At 41.9% G+C, this 14,376-nt stretch overlaps 1 protein-coding gene across 8 annotated transcripts in view; it reads left to right on the top strand.

Annotated features, from left to right (window-relative positions):
• Positions 1–14,376, top strand: part of arid1b (AT-rich interactive domain 1B) — a 557,854-nt gene that overhangs the window by 162,046 nt on the left and 381,432 nt on the right. For all 8 annotated transcript variants that reach the window (XM_080200334.1, XM_080200331.1, XM_080200332.1 and 5 more), the window contains exon 3: positions 5,893–6,027. In XM_080200334.1, coding sequence (XP_080056460.1) covers positions 5,893–6,027 — 135 coding nt within the window. The remainder of the gene's footprint in view (positions 1–5,892; positions 6,028–14,376) is intronic.

Below are 14,376 nucleotides of genomic sequence, written 5' to 3'. Positions count from 1 at the left end.
TCCTCAGCCAAAAGGGATGCATTCACTCCAAGCATGGGATGCCTGATACCAATTAGAAACGGGAACTGTGGCATATTAATCTCATCACTGTTGACCAATTACCTTACCATCACCCTGGCTGCGAACTGATCGACATGGATTAAACCTGAGACCTTCTTTGACTGTATGACAGCTGCTCATGAGATAAACTTATGGGGCTATCTGTTTTTTAAAAGGAAAAATTGAGGGATTGTGCCGTTGCACATCTGCATCTTTGCTAGTTAATATATTCGGTACTTGGCTGCAAATAGCAATTGGGATTACAGGAGAATCATATCACGCCTCCAAGCATGCTAATATGTGGTAAATTGCAGAATATACCTTTCAGAAATGGTTTAAAATTAGTGGATGAATCTGATGAAACTTGATCCAGTTAATTATTATCCAATTTATATTGACTAAAGACACTTGACTTGTTGGAAATTGGCTGTTTCTTTGTACTGTAACAAATCGCCTGGTCTTGTAATCTTTTGAGAATTAAGTTTGGGGATCAAAATACTAATTTACCATAACTTATCGATTTATTATGAGAATTAAGATTGTCAGCAGGTATGTCCATAAGTGCTTTGCTAACTCAGTGCATGGGATAGATTGTCCCTTCTTTAGGCTTTTTGGAAATCTAGTTGCAAAGAAAAGCTATATCTCACTGTTAAGAATTAGTGAATGTAAACTAATTTATTTCTGCTCAAGCTAGTTTTGATAGTTCCTAATCATATGTTATACAGAGAGGTGACAAACGGCTGTATTCATAGGATACTGTACAGATCTGCTATATAGTGCTGTAATTGAGGTTTCATGCAGTTGGTATCTACCTGAATAATGATACCACAGTAAGACAGAGTAATGACCACTTTTCCTTTTGTATTCTTTCATCATCTTTTTGCCTGACAGTCAGGAAATGTGGAAAATGGCAGAAAGTCTCACTTGACTAAGTACACTAAATCCTCCTAGAAGATGAAATGAATAGTTCATCTTGCTGGATGGGGAAAGGTATTGATATTGTTATGGTGGCTGTAGCACCACCATACTTTTGGGTTAGATGTCACAATTAGCTTGGTCTTTTTTTTTTACCCCACTCCTCTCTTCCATTAGCATGTCTGTATACTGGTAAGTTTACTGTGAGGGGACTTGATTATAAAAGTAGGGAGGTTATGCTTCAGTTGTACGGAGCATTGGTGAGACCACATCTGGAGTACTATGTACGTTATTGGTCTCATTCATCAAAGAAAGATGTCACTGTGTTAAAAGCGTTCAAAGAAGGTATACTAGACTAATCTCAGGAATGGGCAGGTTGTTTTATGAGGAAAGGTTGGGCAGATTAGGCAAGTATCTGCTGGAGTTTAGAAGAGCAAGAGAAGACTTGACTGAAAACTTTAAGATCCTGAGGAGTCTTGACAGGGTGAATGTGGAGAGAATGTTTAATCTTGTGTATTGTATTTAAAAAATGGGGTTGCTCATTTACACAGTAAAAAGTCTGACAACACCAGGTTTTAGTCCAACCTATTTAGGTTGGACTAAAACCTGGTGTTGTCAGACTTTTTACTGTGTTTACGCCAGTCCAACGCCGGCATACCCACATCGTTGCTCATTTAAGACACAGGTCAGGAGACATTTGTCCTCTTGAGAGTTGTGAGTCTTTGGAACTCTCTTCCTCAAAAGATGGTAGAAGAGTCTTTGAATATTTTTAAGGCAGAGCGAGATTGGTTCTTGATCAACAAAGTTGGGGTGCTGTTGCGTGAAAGATTGTTGTGATATGCAGGAATGTGGAGTTGAGGTTACAATCAGATCAGGCAGGATCTTACTGAATGACTGAATAGGCTTAAGGAGTGGTCTACACCCACTCCTAATTCATATCTTCATATGTAAGAAAAATATGGAACTAAAGCCTAAGCTACTGATACTGATCATAAATTGTAATAAATTGCTACCAATGTAATTAAGCCTTGAATTCAAAGTTTTGCTGCCGTTATTGTGGTTTGTTTTTTGAATAAACAATTAAATTTAAGTGCCAACTATTTGTTAGTTTGTATATCTGTTTACATTTAATCACAGTGAAAACATAAACAGAGTATAACTGTGATTTCTAAATATGCAAATTGATAAGTACCAAAGAGGCGACTTGTACCAGGAATGTAAGAGAAAATGCTGATTGATATGAGCAACTCTATACATGAGAATCAATGCCTTAACTTAAAGGGGATGACATTCTGTTAAGGAATATAAATTATTAAATGGAAAACACTCTTTTTGATTTATTATTGCCATGTGTATTAGCATACAGTGAAAAGTATTGTTTCTTGCCTGCGATACAGGACAAAGCATGCCATACGTAGAGAAGGAAAGGAGAGGGTGCAGAATGTGGTGTTACAACTATCTCAGATGAAGCCTGTAATACTGTCTAATTCGAAAAATTTTAAAGTTGTTAAATGCTGTGAAGATGTTCAGTGGTAGACACTGCTATAATTCTGTCTCTAGTCTTGTAAAGTACACTGTAAATTAGCCTTTCAACAATGAACGAAAATTCATTGGAGAAAAATGATTTATTGGTGAAATTTTGAGTTGTATTGCATCCAGTTTCTAAGGGCGGTTTTGTGTTTTCAGAAGTCCAACTGGATTTTTGAAGTACTTTATCTCCAAACTGCCAATATTTTAACCTTTTAGACTACTGGCCAGTCCAGCTAAAGGACTATCCTTCAGGCTCAGGTGCATTTTAAGTTTTCAGCTTGCATTTGAAGCTGAACTAAGCAGATATCGCTGTAATAAAACACGCAAGTGACGGATGTAGCATTACTGTTATGATACTGGGCTTGAGCTAAAAATATATTTTTAAGTTTACATGAACATTTGTTCTTACTACTTCAGTCTCCCCTATCCCAGTCTATGCCATTTTAATATCCCAGTGGAGAGTTCATACCACAATTTGCTGGAAAAATAATTAGAATATGTCGCAGCAAGCATAGCAGAGGATTGGAAGTAGTACAGTCAATGTCTAGTATAAATCCAAGTTAGTGTGCTCAACACGGAATGGTTATTTAACAGGGGTATGTTTAAAAGCAATTACTTCGATCTGATAAAGTGTTACAATATGTACAAAGAATTGGTTATGTTTGAGTATAAATAAGGACTCATTTGTATCGGGTTGTCTGTGGAACTGTGTGAGATTGCAGGTCATAAGAACGTAAGAATTAGGAGCAGGAATATGCAATTTAGCCCTTGGGCCTGCACTGCCATTTAGTACCATCAAGGCTGAACTAATTTTGGCCTCAACTCCACTTATCGTGCCCATTCACCATAGCCTGTCAAACCTTAATTAAAAATCTGCCCATCTCTTCCTTAAATTTACTCAATGACCCAGCATCCACCACACTCTGGGGTGGTTAATTCCACAGATTCACAATCCTTTGAGATAAGTAATTTCTCCTTGTCTCTGTTTTAAAACTGCCATCCCTTATCCTAAAACTATGACCTCTTGTTTTAGATTGTCCTACCAGATAAACTTGTTGGATGTTTGTGAATAGAACTCCCACTCACCTAATGAAGGAACAGTGCTCCAAAAGCTAGTTCTTGTGCTACCAAATAAACTTGTTGGACTTTAACCTGATGTTGTGAGACTTCTTACTGTGTTTATCCCAGTCCAACGCCAGCATCTCCACATCATGGTTACAAGAGGAGACATCTTCTCCATATCTGCTTTGTTATCGTGTACACCTTAGTTGGATCTCCTCTCATTCTTCTAAACTCCAGGAAGTATAGGCCTAAACTGCCTAATCTCTCTTTGTAAGACAAACCCCTCATCTCTGGAATTATCTGGTGAATCTATGTTATTATCACTTGCAATCCATGCTTGGGTCACAAGCTCAAATAAGTATTAATACAAAAGTATCAGTCTAGGGAAAATCAGAATACCCCTGACTGTCAGAGCATATCTTATTATTTAATTGAAGGTTAGGATTTCAGTGAAGTTCCTAGAACACCTTGGTGCCCTCAGACAACTGAGCCCTCTATTATTCTATAATGCTTAATGTGGCTGTAGCATTACGCCTGTAAACTCTACTCAACGTCGATTTTAATGGGCACAGAACTTTGATAATTGGCTGTTTAACTTTATTGCTAAGGGTCCCTATGGGGCAGCATTTATGCCTAAGAAAATTCTGGTGTAGTGCGTATAATAGCATAATTGACATTGGAAGATGGCCCTGATTTTGTTGTAGTAAATGATAATTAAATTGTGGGGATTTGTTCTCATTACCCCTCTAAAACTGACAGCAACTTCTGAGGTTTGCATAGATACAATTAAATGTGGAAACCCAGAAGTTGCTGTCAGAGATTTGACACTTCCCTACAGGGTTCAGTGTTGTGATACTTCATTTGCATTAAAGTAGAAATCACTGAACTGATGAAAACTTTTCTTTTTTATGCTATTAGCCACATTGTTTAAAAAAAACCCTTGAAATCCTCACAACTTGTTGAATGAGATGTGAGTGCATTTTTAAGTTCATAACTGCTGCTGAAAATATTCTGTCTGGTACTGGAAAATTAATTTTACATTTGCAGAATTTCAAATTTCTCATGAATTTTGCATTTTTTTAAATGGTTAATTTCAGCTTCTATTTTAATCCCATGTGTGAATCCCAGTTTTTTTTGCCATGCGTTAAATTTAAAATGAAAAATAAATGCATTTGTTCTTCTTAGTTTGTTGTGTGTGAGACTACTTTAAATATGATTGGTTGCTTATCTTTTTTGATATTTATCTTACCTTGGCTTGGTTTCAAATTCAAATGGGGAAAATGTAAATCCATGCCACAGAAATTGCTAGTTCGTTGTTGGCAACTTTCTTCAAGGTCATCAGTGGTGAACACCATCGCTTTGTCACTGTGAAATGCAGGTCATTGCCTGGAATTCCGACACTATAAATGGTGTACACCATAGATGAAATGTTACCACACATAAGGTTTAAGCAAATTCAAGCTGACTATTTTAATTTTATTTATTGCTACCCTTTAACCTTTCAAATTTAAAATAATTTACTTGTTTCTTAAGTCTCCCTGCCCTCTAACCATTTTGGAGGTTGAACAAGCTTTTTTTTAAATGAAAAACAGCAATTTCATTTCAAAGAAGCTGAACATGTTGTTTTCCTGATAATTGGATAGCAAGGAATGTAAAATTTGTTATTGTATCCAGATCATCTGCTGATGTACAAAAACAACAAAGCAGAAATAGTGGACTCTGCCAAATAATTGCAGGGATTTGTCAGCCAACTAATCTTGATTTTTGGATTCCTAGCAAAACATATTTAACCAAAGTGTCAAGTTGTTCTGCAAATACTAGAAATTTATCAACGCTTTTCACATTAAGACAAATTCCATGCTGTAGGAGAAACTAGGAGTCCTGAACAGTTTCATGCTTGTCAAAAAGATTTTTACTGGCTTCATTCAGTTCATCCTGTTGAGAGGAAATGTACTGCCTTATTCCTGCCAGACATAGATATTGAAGTGTAGCTTGGAATGATTCTTTCCTCCATTATAGTGTAGTCCAGAAACCAGCATTTTTCTGATTTTATAATATAGAAAAATATCTGATTGAGAAGATCGTTAGGATGTTGTAAGCTTGTAGATTCTGTGTTTTTTGACAAAGATTAAATAAATGCTGGTGAGGTTAATGACAAATGTGGCTTTATGTTCACATAAATATTTGAAATCTGATAAAAATCACTAGAATATAAAGTTATACTTAAAGGGAGTTAAATCTTTGAAAATAGTGCAATTGCCTATATGAAGTTTATAGTAAAGCATATGCAAGCTTTACACTAGGTACTTGCATTGAACTATCTCATGGAAATCTCTCTTCCTTCAGATGCCCCCTCAATATAGTCAACAGGGTATGAGCGGATACTGTCAACAGGGCCAGCAACCTTACTACAATCAACAGCAGCAACAACAGCAGCCTTCATACGTGCAACAGACACAACAGAGATATCAACCCCAACAGGTAAGCATATCTATTCATTAGACTGGGGTCCCACAGATTTCCTGTGAATTGCAGACACATGAAGTAAAAAAACAAATTATTTACTTTGCATTGAGGACTGCCAATATTGATACTTAGACTAAATTTTAGGCCATTTTGACCAATGTGAAATAGTGCTTAAATGTTTATGGAAAAGTATCCTATCATTCATCATTTTTTTATTCATGTTTCTACTTTTGAAATCTTTTAGAGCAGTTACTTCCTCTGAATCCCAGTTATCTGTAATATTCTGATGGGTGATGATTGCTCTGGTCAGTGCATTCAGTGAGATCTTCAAATACATTGAACCACACCAATCACTTACAATCATAAAATCCCTACAGTACAGAAGGTAGCCATTCAGCCCATTGAGTCTGCACCAACCACAATCCCACCCAGGCCCTAACCCATAACTTTACATATTTACCCTGCTAATCCCCTGATACTAAGGGTAATTTATCATGGCCAATCAACCTCACCCCCAGATCTTTGGACTCTGGGAGGAAACCAGAACACCTGGAGGAAACCTATGCAGACACTGGGAGAATGTGCACAGACAGTGACCCAAGGCCAGAATTGAACTTAGCCACTGTGCTGCCCCTTGGGCAACTCTCCTTCTGATTTTGTTTGAGTCCTAATTATTTACTAGGATAAAAACGTGGCAATCGACGTTTTAATTTTGGGATTAAACAATTGCAGCTGAAATAGCTACTTTTGAGGTTTAGCCTTCATCAGGCTTAATGAGACTCAAGACTTCTGAAAAGCTAAGTGTTAAAGTTGTAAAAATGTAAAGTGTTTTTATCGTTAACCATTTGTGATAAGTTGTGGGTTATTTTGCCTTTGAGGGAAAATGAAAGATTTTAGCTTTTGATGTGTTTAAAGCTGTTTAGAAAATGTATTTCACAAAATCCTAATTTAAGATTAACCATTGTTGCAAATGTTTCTATTTTGTATTTGTGACATTCTGATTACCATAACACAATATGTAGACTCTTATATTAGAAACACCTCCATGATGAGTGAAGTGAAGCCTTTATCCATTTATAGAAAAGACTTATACTGATCCCAATTGGTCGTAACCAAACCTGTAAGTCCCAAGAGTTAAAATCAAACGGTAGATTTTCATCAGGAAATGCTAATGACAGCTGCGCTCATTAGGCTGTATTGAACTGCTGTATGAGAGTAATTGGAGATTATGCATGATACGTTTTACCTGTCCATAAGAAGAAAAGTGATTAGCATTCCTTGAAAAGGGTCACCCCTTGATTTAAATGCCATTTACCGTGCTTGCATTTGTTAATTCTTCTCATATTACAGGAGATAATTAGAGGCAACAATGTAGAACCACTGGACATGGTGCAGAAAGGTGATACCAGAATGGAGGTGTTATAATGATCAGGAAAGATTGAACAGGTTGGGGTCTTTTGTCAGGAAAAGGGAAGGCTATGAGGGGTGACCTGAGGCCTTCAAAATTATGGAAGGCTTTGATAACATAGATGTAAGGGAAAGTGTGTTCATTTGTGGGGATGACTAAAACTAGAAGCTATAAATATAAGTTCCAATAAATCCAATAGGAAATCCAACAGAAACTTCTTTATACAAAGGGTGGTAAGAATGTGGAAATTGCTAGCAGAGATGGTTGGAGCAAATATAATGCATGTAAGGGGAAGCTAGATTATATGATTGGGATAGATGAAGAATAGTGGGAAGAGTGCTATAGAACATAAATACTAGTACGGACCACTTGAGTCAAGTGGTCAATTTTTGTGCTCTGCATTCCATGTCCAACGACCTATCTGTCTCTGTCTTAAATATGCTCAATGACCTGGCTTCCACAGCCTTCTGCGGCATTGAATTCCATAGATGCACCACTCTCTGGCTGAAGAAATTTTGTCTCATGTCAGTTCTGAGGCTGTGCCCTCAGATTCCAGTTTCTGCTACTAATGGAAACATATCCCCACACCCACTTTTTGGCCTTCCAGTATTCTGTAAGTTTCAATGCGATTCCCCCCCCTCATCCTTCTAAGCTCCAAGTACAGACCCAGAGTTCTCAAATGCTGCTCATAGTTAAGATTTTCATTCATGGGACCATCCTCATGAACCTCCTCTGGGCTGCCTTCAAGGCCAGCACATCCTTTCTTCGATATGGCACCCAAAGTTGCTGGCAATGTTCCAAATGTGGTATGACCAGAGCCTTATAAAACTCAGCAATACATCCCTGCTTTTGTGTTTTAATCTGTTGAAATGAATGCTAACATTAAATCTAGGATGGGACAAGCAGAAACTCTGACCACAGTCTTTCACTGTTAGATATGAGAGTGGTGTCAGGAGTCTGAAGGATTGCAAATTTTGCATCCCTGTTTCAATGAAGGAGAGGGGGATAAATCTTGAACAGTCAAAAATCAGAGGTAGGAAAACTGCTAGGTCAAAATTAATTTTCAGTTGTAGAAATGAAGCTTAATAAGGGACACAGTAAGAAATCTCTCAACACCAGGTTAAAGTCCAACAGGTTTATTTGGAATCACGAGCTTTGGGAGTGCTGCTCCTTCACAAGGTGAGTGGACTTCTCACTGTGCCCATCCCAGCCCAACATTGGCATCTCCATCCCATGTCTAATAAGAACATAAGAACATAAGAAATAGGAGCAGGAGTAGGCCATCTAGCCCTTCGAGCCTGCCCCGCCATTCAGTAAGATCATGGCTGATCTGTTGTGGCTCAGTTCCACTTTCCCGCCCTCTCCCCATAACCCTTAATCCCCTCTCTTATCAAGAACCCATCAACCCGCTTCTTAAAAATATTTAGCGAGGCAGCCTCCACCACTTCAACGGGCAGAGAATTCCAGAGATTCACCACCCTTTGAGTGAAGAAGTTCCTCCTCAACTCCGTTCTAAACCGCCTCCCCTTTATCTTGAGGCTGTGCCCCCTAGTCCTACTGTCTTTTTTGAGCGGGAAGAGTCTCTCCACCTCTATCCTATCCATCCCATTCATCATCTTATACGTCTCAATGAGATCTCCCCTCATTCTTCTAAACTCTAACGAGTACAAGCCTAGTTTATTCAGCCTCTCCTCATAGCTCAATCCCCTCAACTCCGGTATCAGCGTATGATGTGGGTATGCCAGCGTTGGACTGGCGTAAACACAGTAAAAAGTCTGACAACACCAGGTTTTAGTCCAACCGATTTATTTGATAATAGGCTCACAAGCTTTCGGGTTAGTCCCTTCGTCAGGTGAATGGAGAGTTCTGGCCTCAGACAGAGCATATAAAGCACAGACAGTTTAGAGATTACTGATTAGAGTGCAAATCCTTACACCTAACCTGCTGTTCAAGACCTGAAGTGGCTGACAATGTGAGTGGAAGGAGCACTGATCACAGGCTACAGAGATGTGTATTGTCTCCAGACAGTACAGTAAGTGAGGTTTTGCAAACCCAGGCAAGTCACGGGGGTTACAGATAGTGCGACGTGAACCCAAGATCCCTGTTGAGACCGTCCTCATGTGTGCGGAACTTGGCTATCAGTCTCTGCTCGGCGACTCTGCACTGTCGTGTGTCGTGAAGGCCGCCTTGGAGAATGTTTACCCGAAGGTCAGAGGCTGAATGCCCGTGATCACTGAAGTGTTCGCCAACAGGAAGGGAACAGTCTTGCCTGGTGATTGTCGAGCGATGTTCATTCATCCGTTGTCGTAGCGTCTGCACGGTCTCCCCAATGTACCATGCTTCGGGACATCCTTTCTTGCAACGTATCAGGTAGACAATGTTGGCCGAGTTGCAAGAGTACTTACCATGTACCTGGTGGATGGTATACTCACATGTGATGATGGTATCCATGTCGATGATCCAGCATGTCTTGCAGAGGTTGCTGTGGCAGGGTTGTGTGGTATTGTGGTCACTGTTCTCCTGAAGGCTGGGTAGTTTGCTGCGAACAGTGGTCTGTTTGAGGTTTTGTGGTTGTCTGAAGGCAAGAAGTGGGGGTGTGGGGATAGCCCTGGCGAGATGTTCGTCTTCATCAATGATATGTTGAAGACTCCGGAGAAGATGTGGTAGCTTCTCCGCTCCGGGGAAGTACTGGACGACGAAGGGTACTCTGTCCACTGTGTCCCGTGTTTGCCTTCTGAGGAGATCGGTGCGGTTTTTCGCTGTGGCGCGTCGGAACTGTCGATCTATGAGTCGAGCACCATATCCTGTTCTTATGAGGGCATCTTTCAGGGTCTGGAGGTGTCTGTCACGATCCTCCTCCTCTGAGCAAATCCTGTGTATACGGAGGGCTTGTCCATAGGGAATGGCTTCTTTAACATGTTTAGGGTGGAAACTGGAGAAGTGGAGCATTGTGAGATTGTCTGTGGGCTTGCGGTACAGTGAGGTGCTGAGGTGACCGTCCTTAATGGAGATGCGTGTGTCCAAGAATGCAACTGATTCTGGGGAATAGTCCATGGTGAGTCTGATGGTGGGGTGGAATTTGTTGATATCATCATATAGTTGTTTCAGTGATTGTTCACCATGAGGCCAAAGGAAGAAAATGTCATCGATGTATCTAGTGTATAGCATTGGTTGAAGATTCTGTGCAGTGAAGAAATCTTGTTCGAACCTGTGCACGAAGGTCGGTGGTGTTGTGGATGGTCTGGAAGGATGGCAAAAGTTGCAGCAGGACATAAATAGGATGCAGGACTGGGCGGCGAAGTGGCAGATGGACTTCAACGCGGATAAATGCGTAGTCGTCCATTTTGGCAGAACCAACGGGATGAACGAGTACACTATCAAGGGCAGGCGTCTTAGTAGCGTTGAAGAGCAGAAGGATCTTGGGGTCTGGGTCCACAGGACTCTTAAATCGGCCTCGCAGGTGGAAGAGGTGGTCAAGAAGGCGTATGGTGTACTGGCCTTCATTAATCGAGGGATTGAGTTTAGGAGTCGGGAGGTAATGCTGCAACTTTATAAGACCCTTGTCAGGCCTCATTTGGAGTACTGTGCGCAGTTCTGGTCGCCTCACTATAGGAAAGACGTAGAAGCTATTGAAAGGGTACAGAGGAGATTTACAAGGATGTTGCCTGGACTGGGAGGCATGCCTTATGAAGTTAGGTTGAGGGAGCTGGGTCTCTTTTCCCTGGAGAGACGAAGGTTGAGAGGCGACCTGATAGAGGTTTATAAAATGTTGAGAGGAATGGATAGGGTGGATTCTCAGAGGCTATTTCCCCGGGTTGAAATGGTCGCTACGAGAGGACACAGATTTAAGGTGCGGGGAGGAAAGTACAGAAGTGATGTTAGGGGTAAGTTTTTCACTCAGAGGGTGGTGAGTGAGTGGAATCGGCTGCCATCAGTGGTGGTGGAGGCGAACTCGCTGAGGTCTTTTAAAAGACTTCTGGATGAGTATATGGGGTTTTATGGGATTGGGGGTTATAGATAGGTGTTGATGTGATCGGTGCAACTCGTGGGCCGAAGGGCCTGTTTGTGCTGTAGTGTTCTATGTTCTATGAAGATGTTGGCATATTGAGGTGCAAATTTGGTCCCCATGGCTGTTCCATGTGTCTGGATGAAAAACTGGTTGTTGAAGGTGAAGACATTGTGGTCTAGGATAAAGCGGATGAGTTGTAAAATTGCATCTGGAAACTGGCAGTTGTCAGCATTGAGTATTGAGGCAGTCGCAGCAATGCCATCGTTGTGGGGGATGTTGGTGTAGAGCGCCGAGACATCCATTGTGACGAGGAGTGTCCCTGGTTCAACTGCTCCATGTGTGCTGAGTTTCAGTAGGAAGTCCGTAGTGTCGCGACAAAAGCTGGGGGTTCTTTGTACAATGGGTTTCAGGATGCCCTCGACGTAGCCGGAGAGGTTCTCACACAGAGTCCCATTGCCCGATACGATGGGATGGCCAGGTGTCTTTGCCTTGTGTATCTTTGGGAGGCAGTAGAGATCTCCAATGCGGGGAGTACGTGGAATGAGAGCATGGAGGGTGCTCTGAAGGTCCGGATCAAAGGTCTTGATCAGATTGTTGAGTTGACGAGTGTGTTCTTTGATTGGATCTGTGGGTAACTGTCTGTAGTGTTCCTCATTGTTTAGTTGTCGGTACACTTCTTTACAGTAATCCGTTCTGTTCAGTATGACGATGGCCCCTCCTTTGTCTGCTGGTTTGATGACAATGTTGCGGTTTGTCTTGAGAGCGTGGATGGCGTTGTGTTGTGCTTGGGTGATGTTCGGGGCTGTCTTGTGAGTGCGGTTGATGAATCTGGTGTTAACGCACCTCCTGATGGTTTGGGCATCCAAGTCCAGTCGAGGGCAGCGGCCTTCCGGAGGAGTCCAATTGGATTCCTTCCTCTTAGGTTGTTGCACTGCGGATCTCTCTGTCGGTTGTTCTGGTTCGTTGGCTGTCTCATTGTGTTCGCTGTAGGCCTCTTGGGGTTTGTGGAAAAACTCCCGCAGCCCCATTCGCCTGATGAATTCCTCTGTGTCTGCTGCAAGACTGATGGGATCCATTTTGGTGTTGGGGCAGAAATTGAGCCGTTGGCTGAGAACTTCGATTTCATCTGGTTGAAGTGTGTAGTCCGACAAGTTGACAATAGACCTCCCTGCGGTAGTGCTGTTTTCTACTGTGGTGCCGGGGGAGGCTTGGTTGTTGCTGGCGGCGATGCCGAGTTTTTCAAGTTTCCTGTTCTTGGTGTGCATGTAGGTGGTGTAGTTTCTTTGTCTCATCTGCTTGGCAGAGTTGGCAAACACTTCAGTGGTCATGGGCGTTCAGCCTCTGACCTTCGGGTAAGCATTCTCCAAGGCGGCCTTCATGACACACGACAGTGCAGAGTCGCTGAACAGAGACTGATAGCCAAGTTCTGCACACATGAGGACGGTCTCAACAGGGATCTTGGGTTCATGTCGCACTATCTGTAACCCCCGTGACTTGCCTGGGTTTGCAAAACCTCACTCACTGTACTGTCTGGAGACAATACACATCTCTGTAACCTGTGGTCAGTGCTCCTTCCACTCACATTGTCAGCCACTTCAGGTCTTGAACAGCAGGTTAGGTGTAAGGATTTGCACTCTAATCAGTAATCTCTAAACTGTCTGTGCTTTATATGCTCTGTCTGAGGCCAGAACTCTCCATTCACCTGACGAAGGGACTAACCCGAAAGCTTGTGAGCCTATTATCAAATAAATCGGTTGGACTAAAACCTGGTGTTGTCAGACTTTTTACTGTAATAAGAGGTAGCCAGCACTGATTAGTTAAAAGCAAATCATGACTGACTAATCTGAGTTATTTGATGAAGTAACAGAGATTGATGAAGGGAATGCATTGATATGGACTTTGAAAAGTTATTTTCTAACAGTACCATGTAACAGATGAATTCAGAAAATAGAATTGCATCATGTTAAAGGGATGGTGATAGATTGGGTATTTATTTATTATGCCCCAATCAAGTGAACTCTGCAGATGTTAACACAGCTCCTCACATTGCATGGACTCTGCAGCAATGGGAACCCATCTCATGGTAGTAATGAAGTTGCTTCTCCACTGTATGTCTGAACTGCAAGCTATTCCTAGAGGCCAGTGCACCAGACGTGTAGGTGGGTACACCCATGCTGATGCTTCAATCGTTCCCACCCTTATCTATCCATGCCTGCCATGGTGAGGATATGGCAATGGTCAGCAGCCCACTGAGGTGGCGCATAGCACCGGGGATGGTGTTGGGTTGCAGGAGAGTCCTGGGATGGATAACTCTTTTCACTATATCTCTCTCTGTCACTCTTGTTGTGAATAGTTGGGATCTCCTGTGTAGAAAGTCCTCGCATGGGCTCCAGCACGCCATCCTCCCTCAGTGTGCTCATTGGCTCCTGGGTCACTCCATGGGATGGCGAAACAGCTGGATTAAGCTCCAGAGACCTTGGTGTCATTTGACTCTGCCAATCCTGGAGGTCCAACACCATGGTGTGTGAGCCTGCAGTGATGGTACTCTTAGTCTGGACCAAACTCTGGATCCCCTCAGGGAGGGAGAACGGGTGGCCCAGAATGCATGATTGGCAGGTCTATTCTGTCATTACCTACAAGTTAAGACTAGGATATTTCTGTCCAACATGTTAATTATTAAGGTAAATGAATCAGAACTGTGAGAAATCTCCAACTCTAATTGTAGAATCCATACAATGCAAAAGGTAGCCATTTGGCCCGTCGGATCCCTATTGCTGTAGCCCTGTGCGTTTTCCATGGCTAATCCTCCTAATCTATATATCTTTGAACAGTAGTGGCAATTTAGCATGGTCAATCCACCTAACTTGGACTGTGGGAGGAAACCGGAGCACCCGGAGGAAACCCACGCAGACACAGAGAACACGCAAACTTTTGAATGTCAGTGTTT

Source organism: Carcharhinus amblyrhynchos, chromosome 12 (assembly GCF_965287045.1).
Source record: "Carcharhinus amblyrhynchos chromosome 12, sCarAmb.v2.hapA, whole genome shotgun sequence".
NCBI lineage: Eukaryota > Metazoa > Chordata > Chondrichthyes > Carcharhiniformes > Carcharhinidae > Carcharhinus > Carcharhinus amblyrhynchos.
The sequence above is the reverse complement of the archived record's forward strand: the minus strand, read 5'-3'. Positions and strand labels throughout refer to the sequence as shown.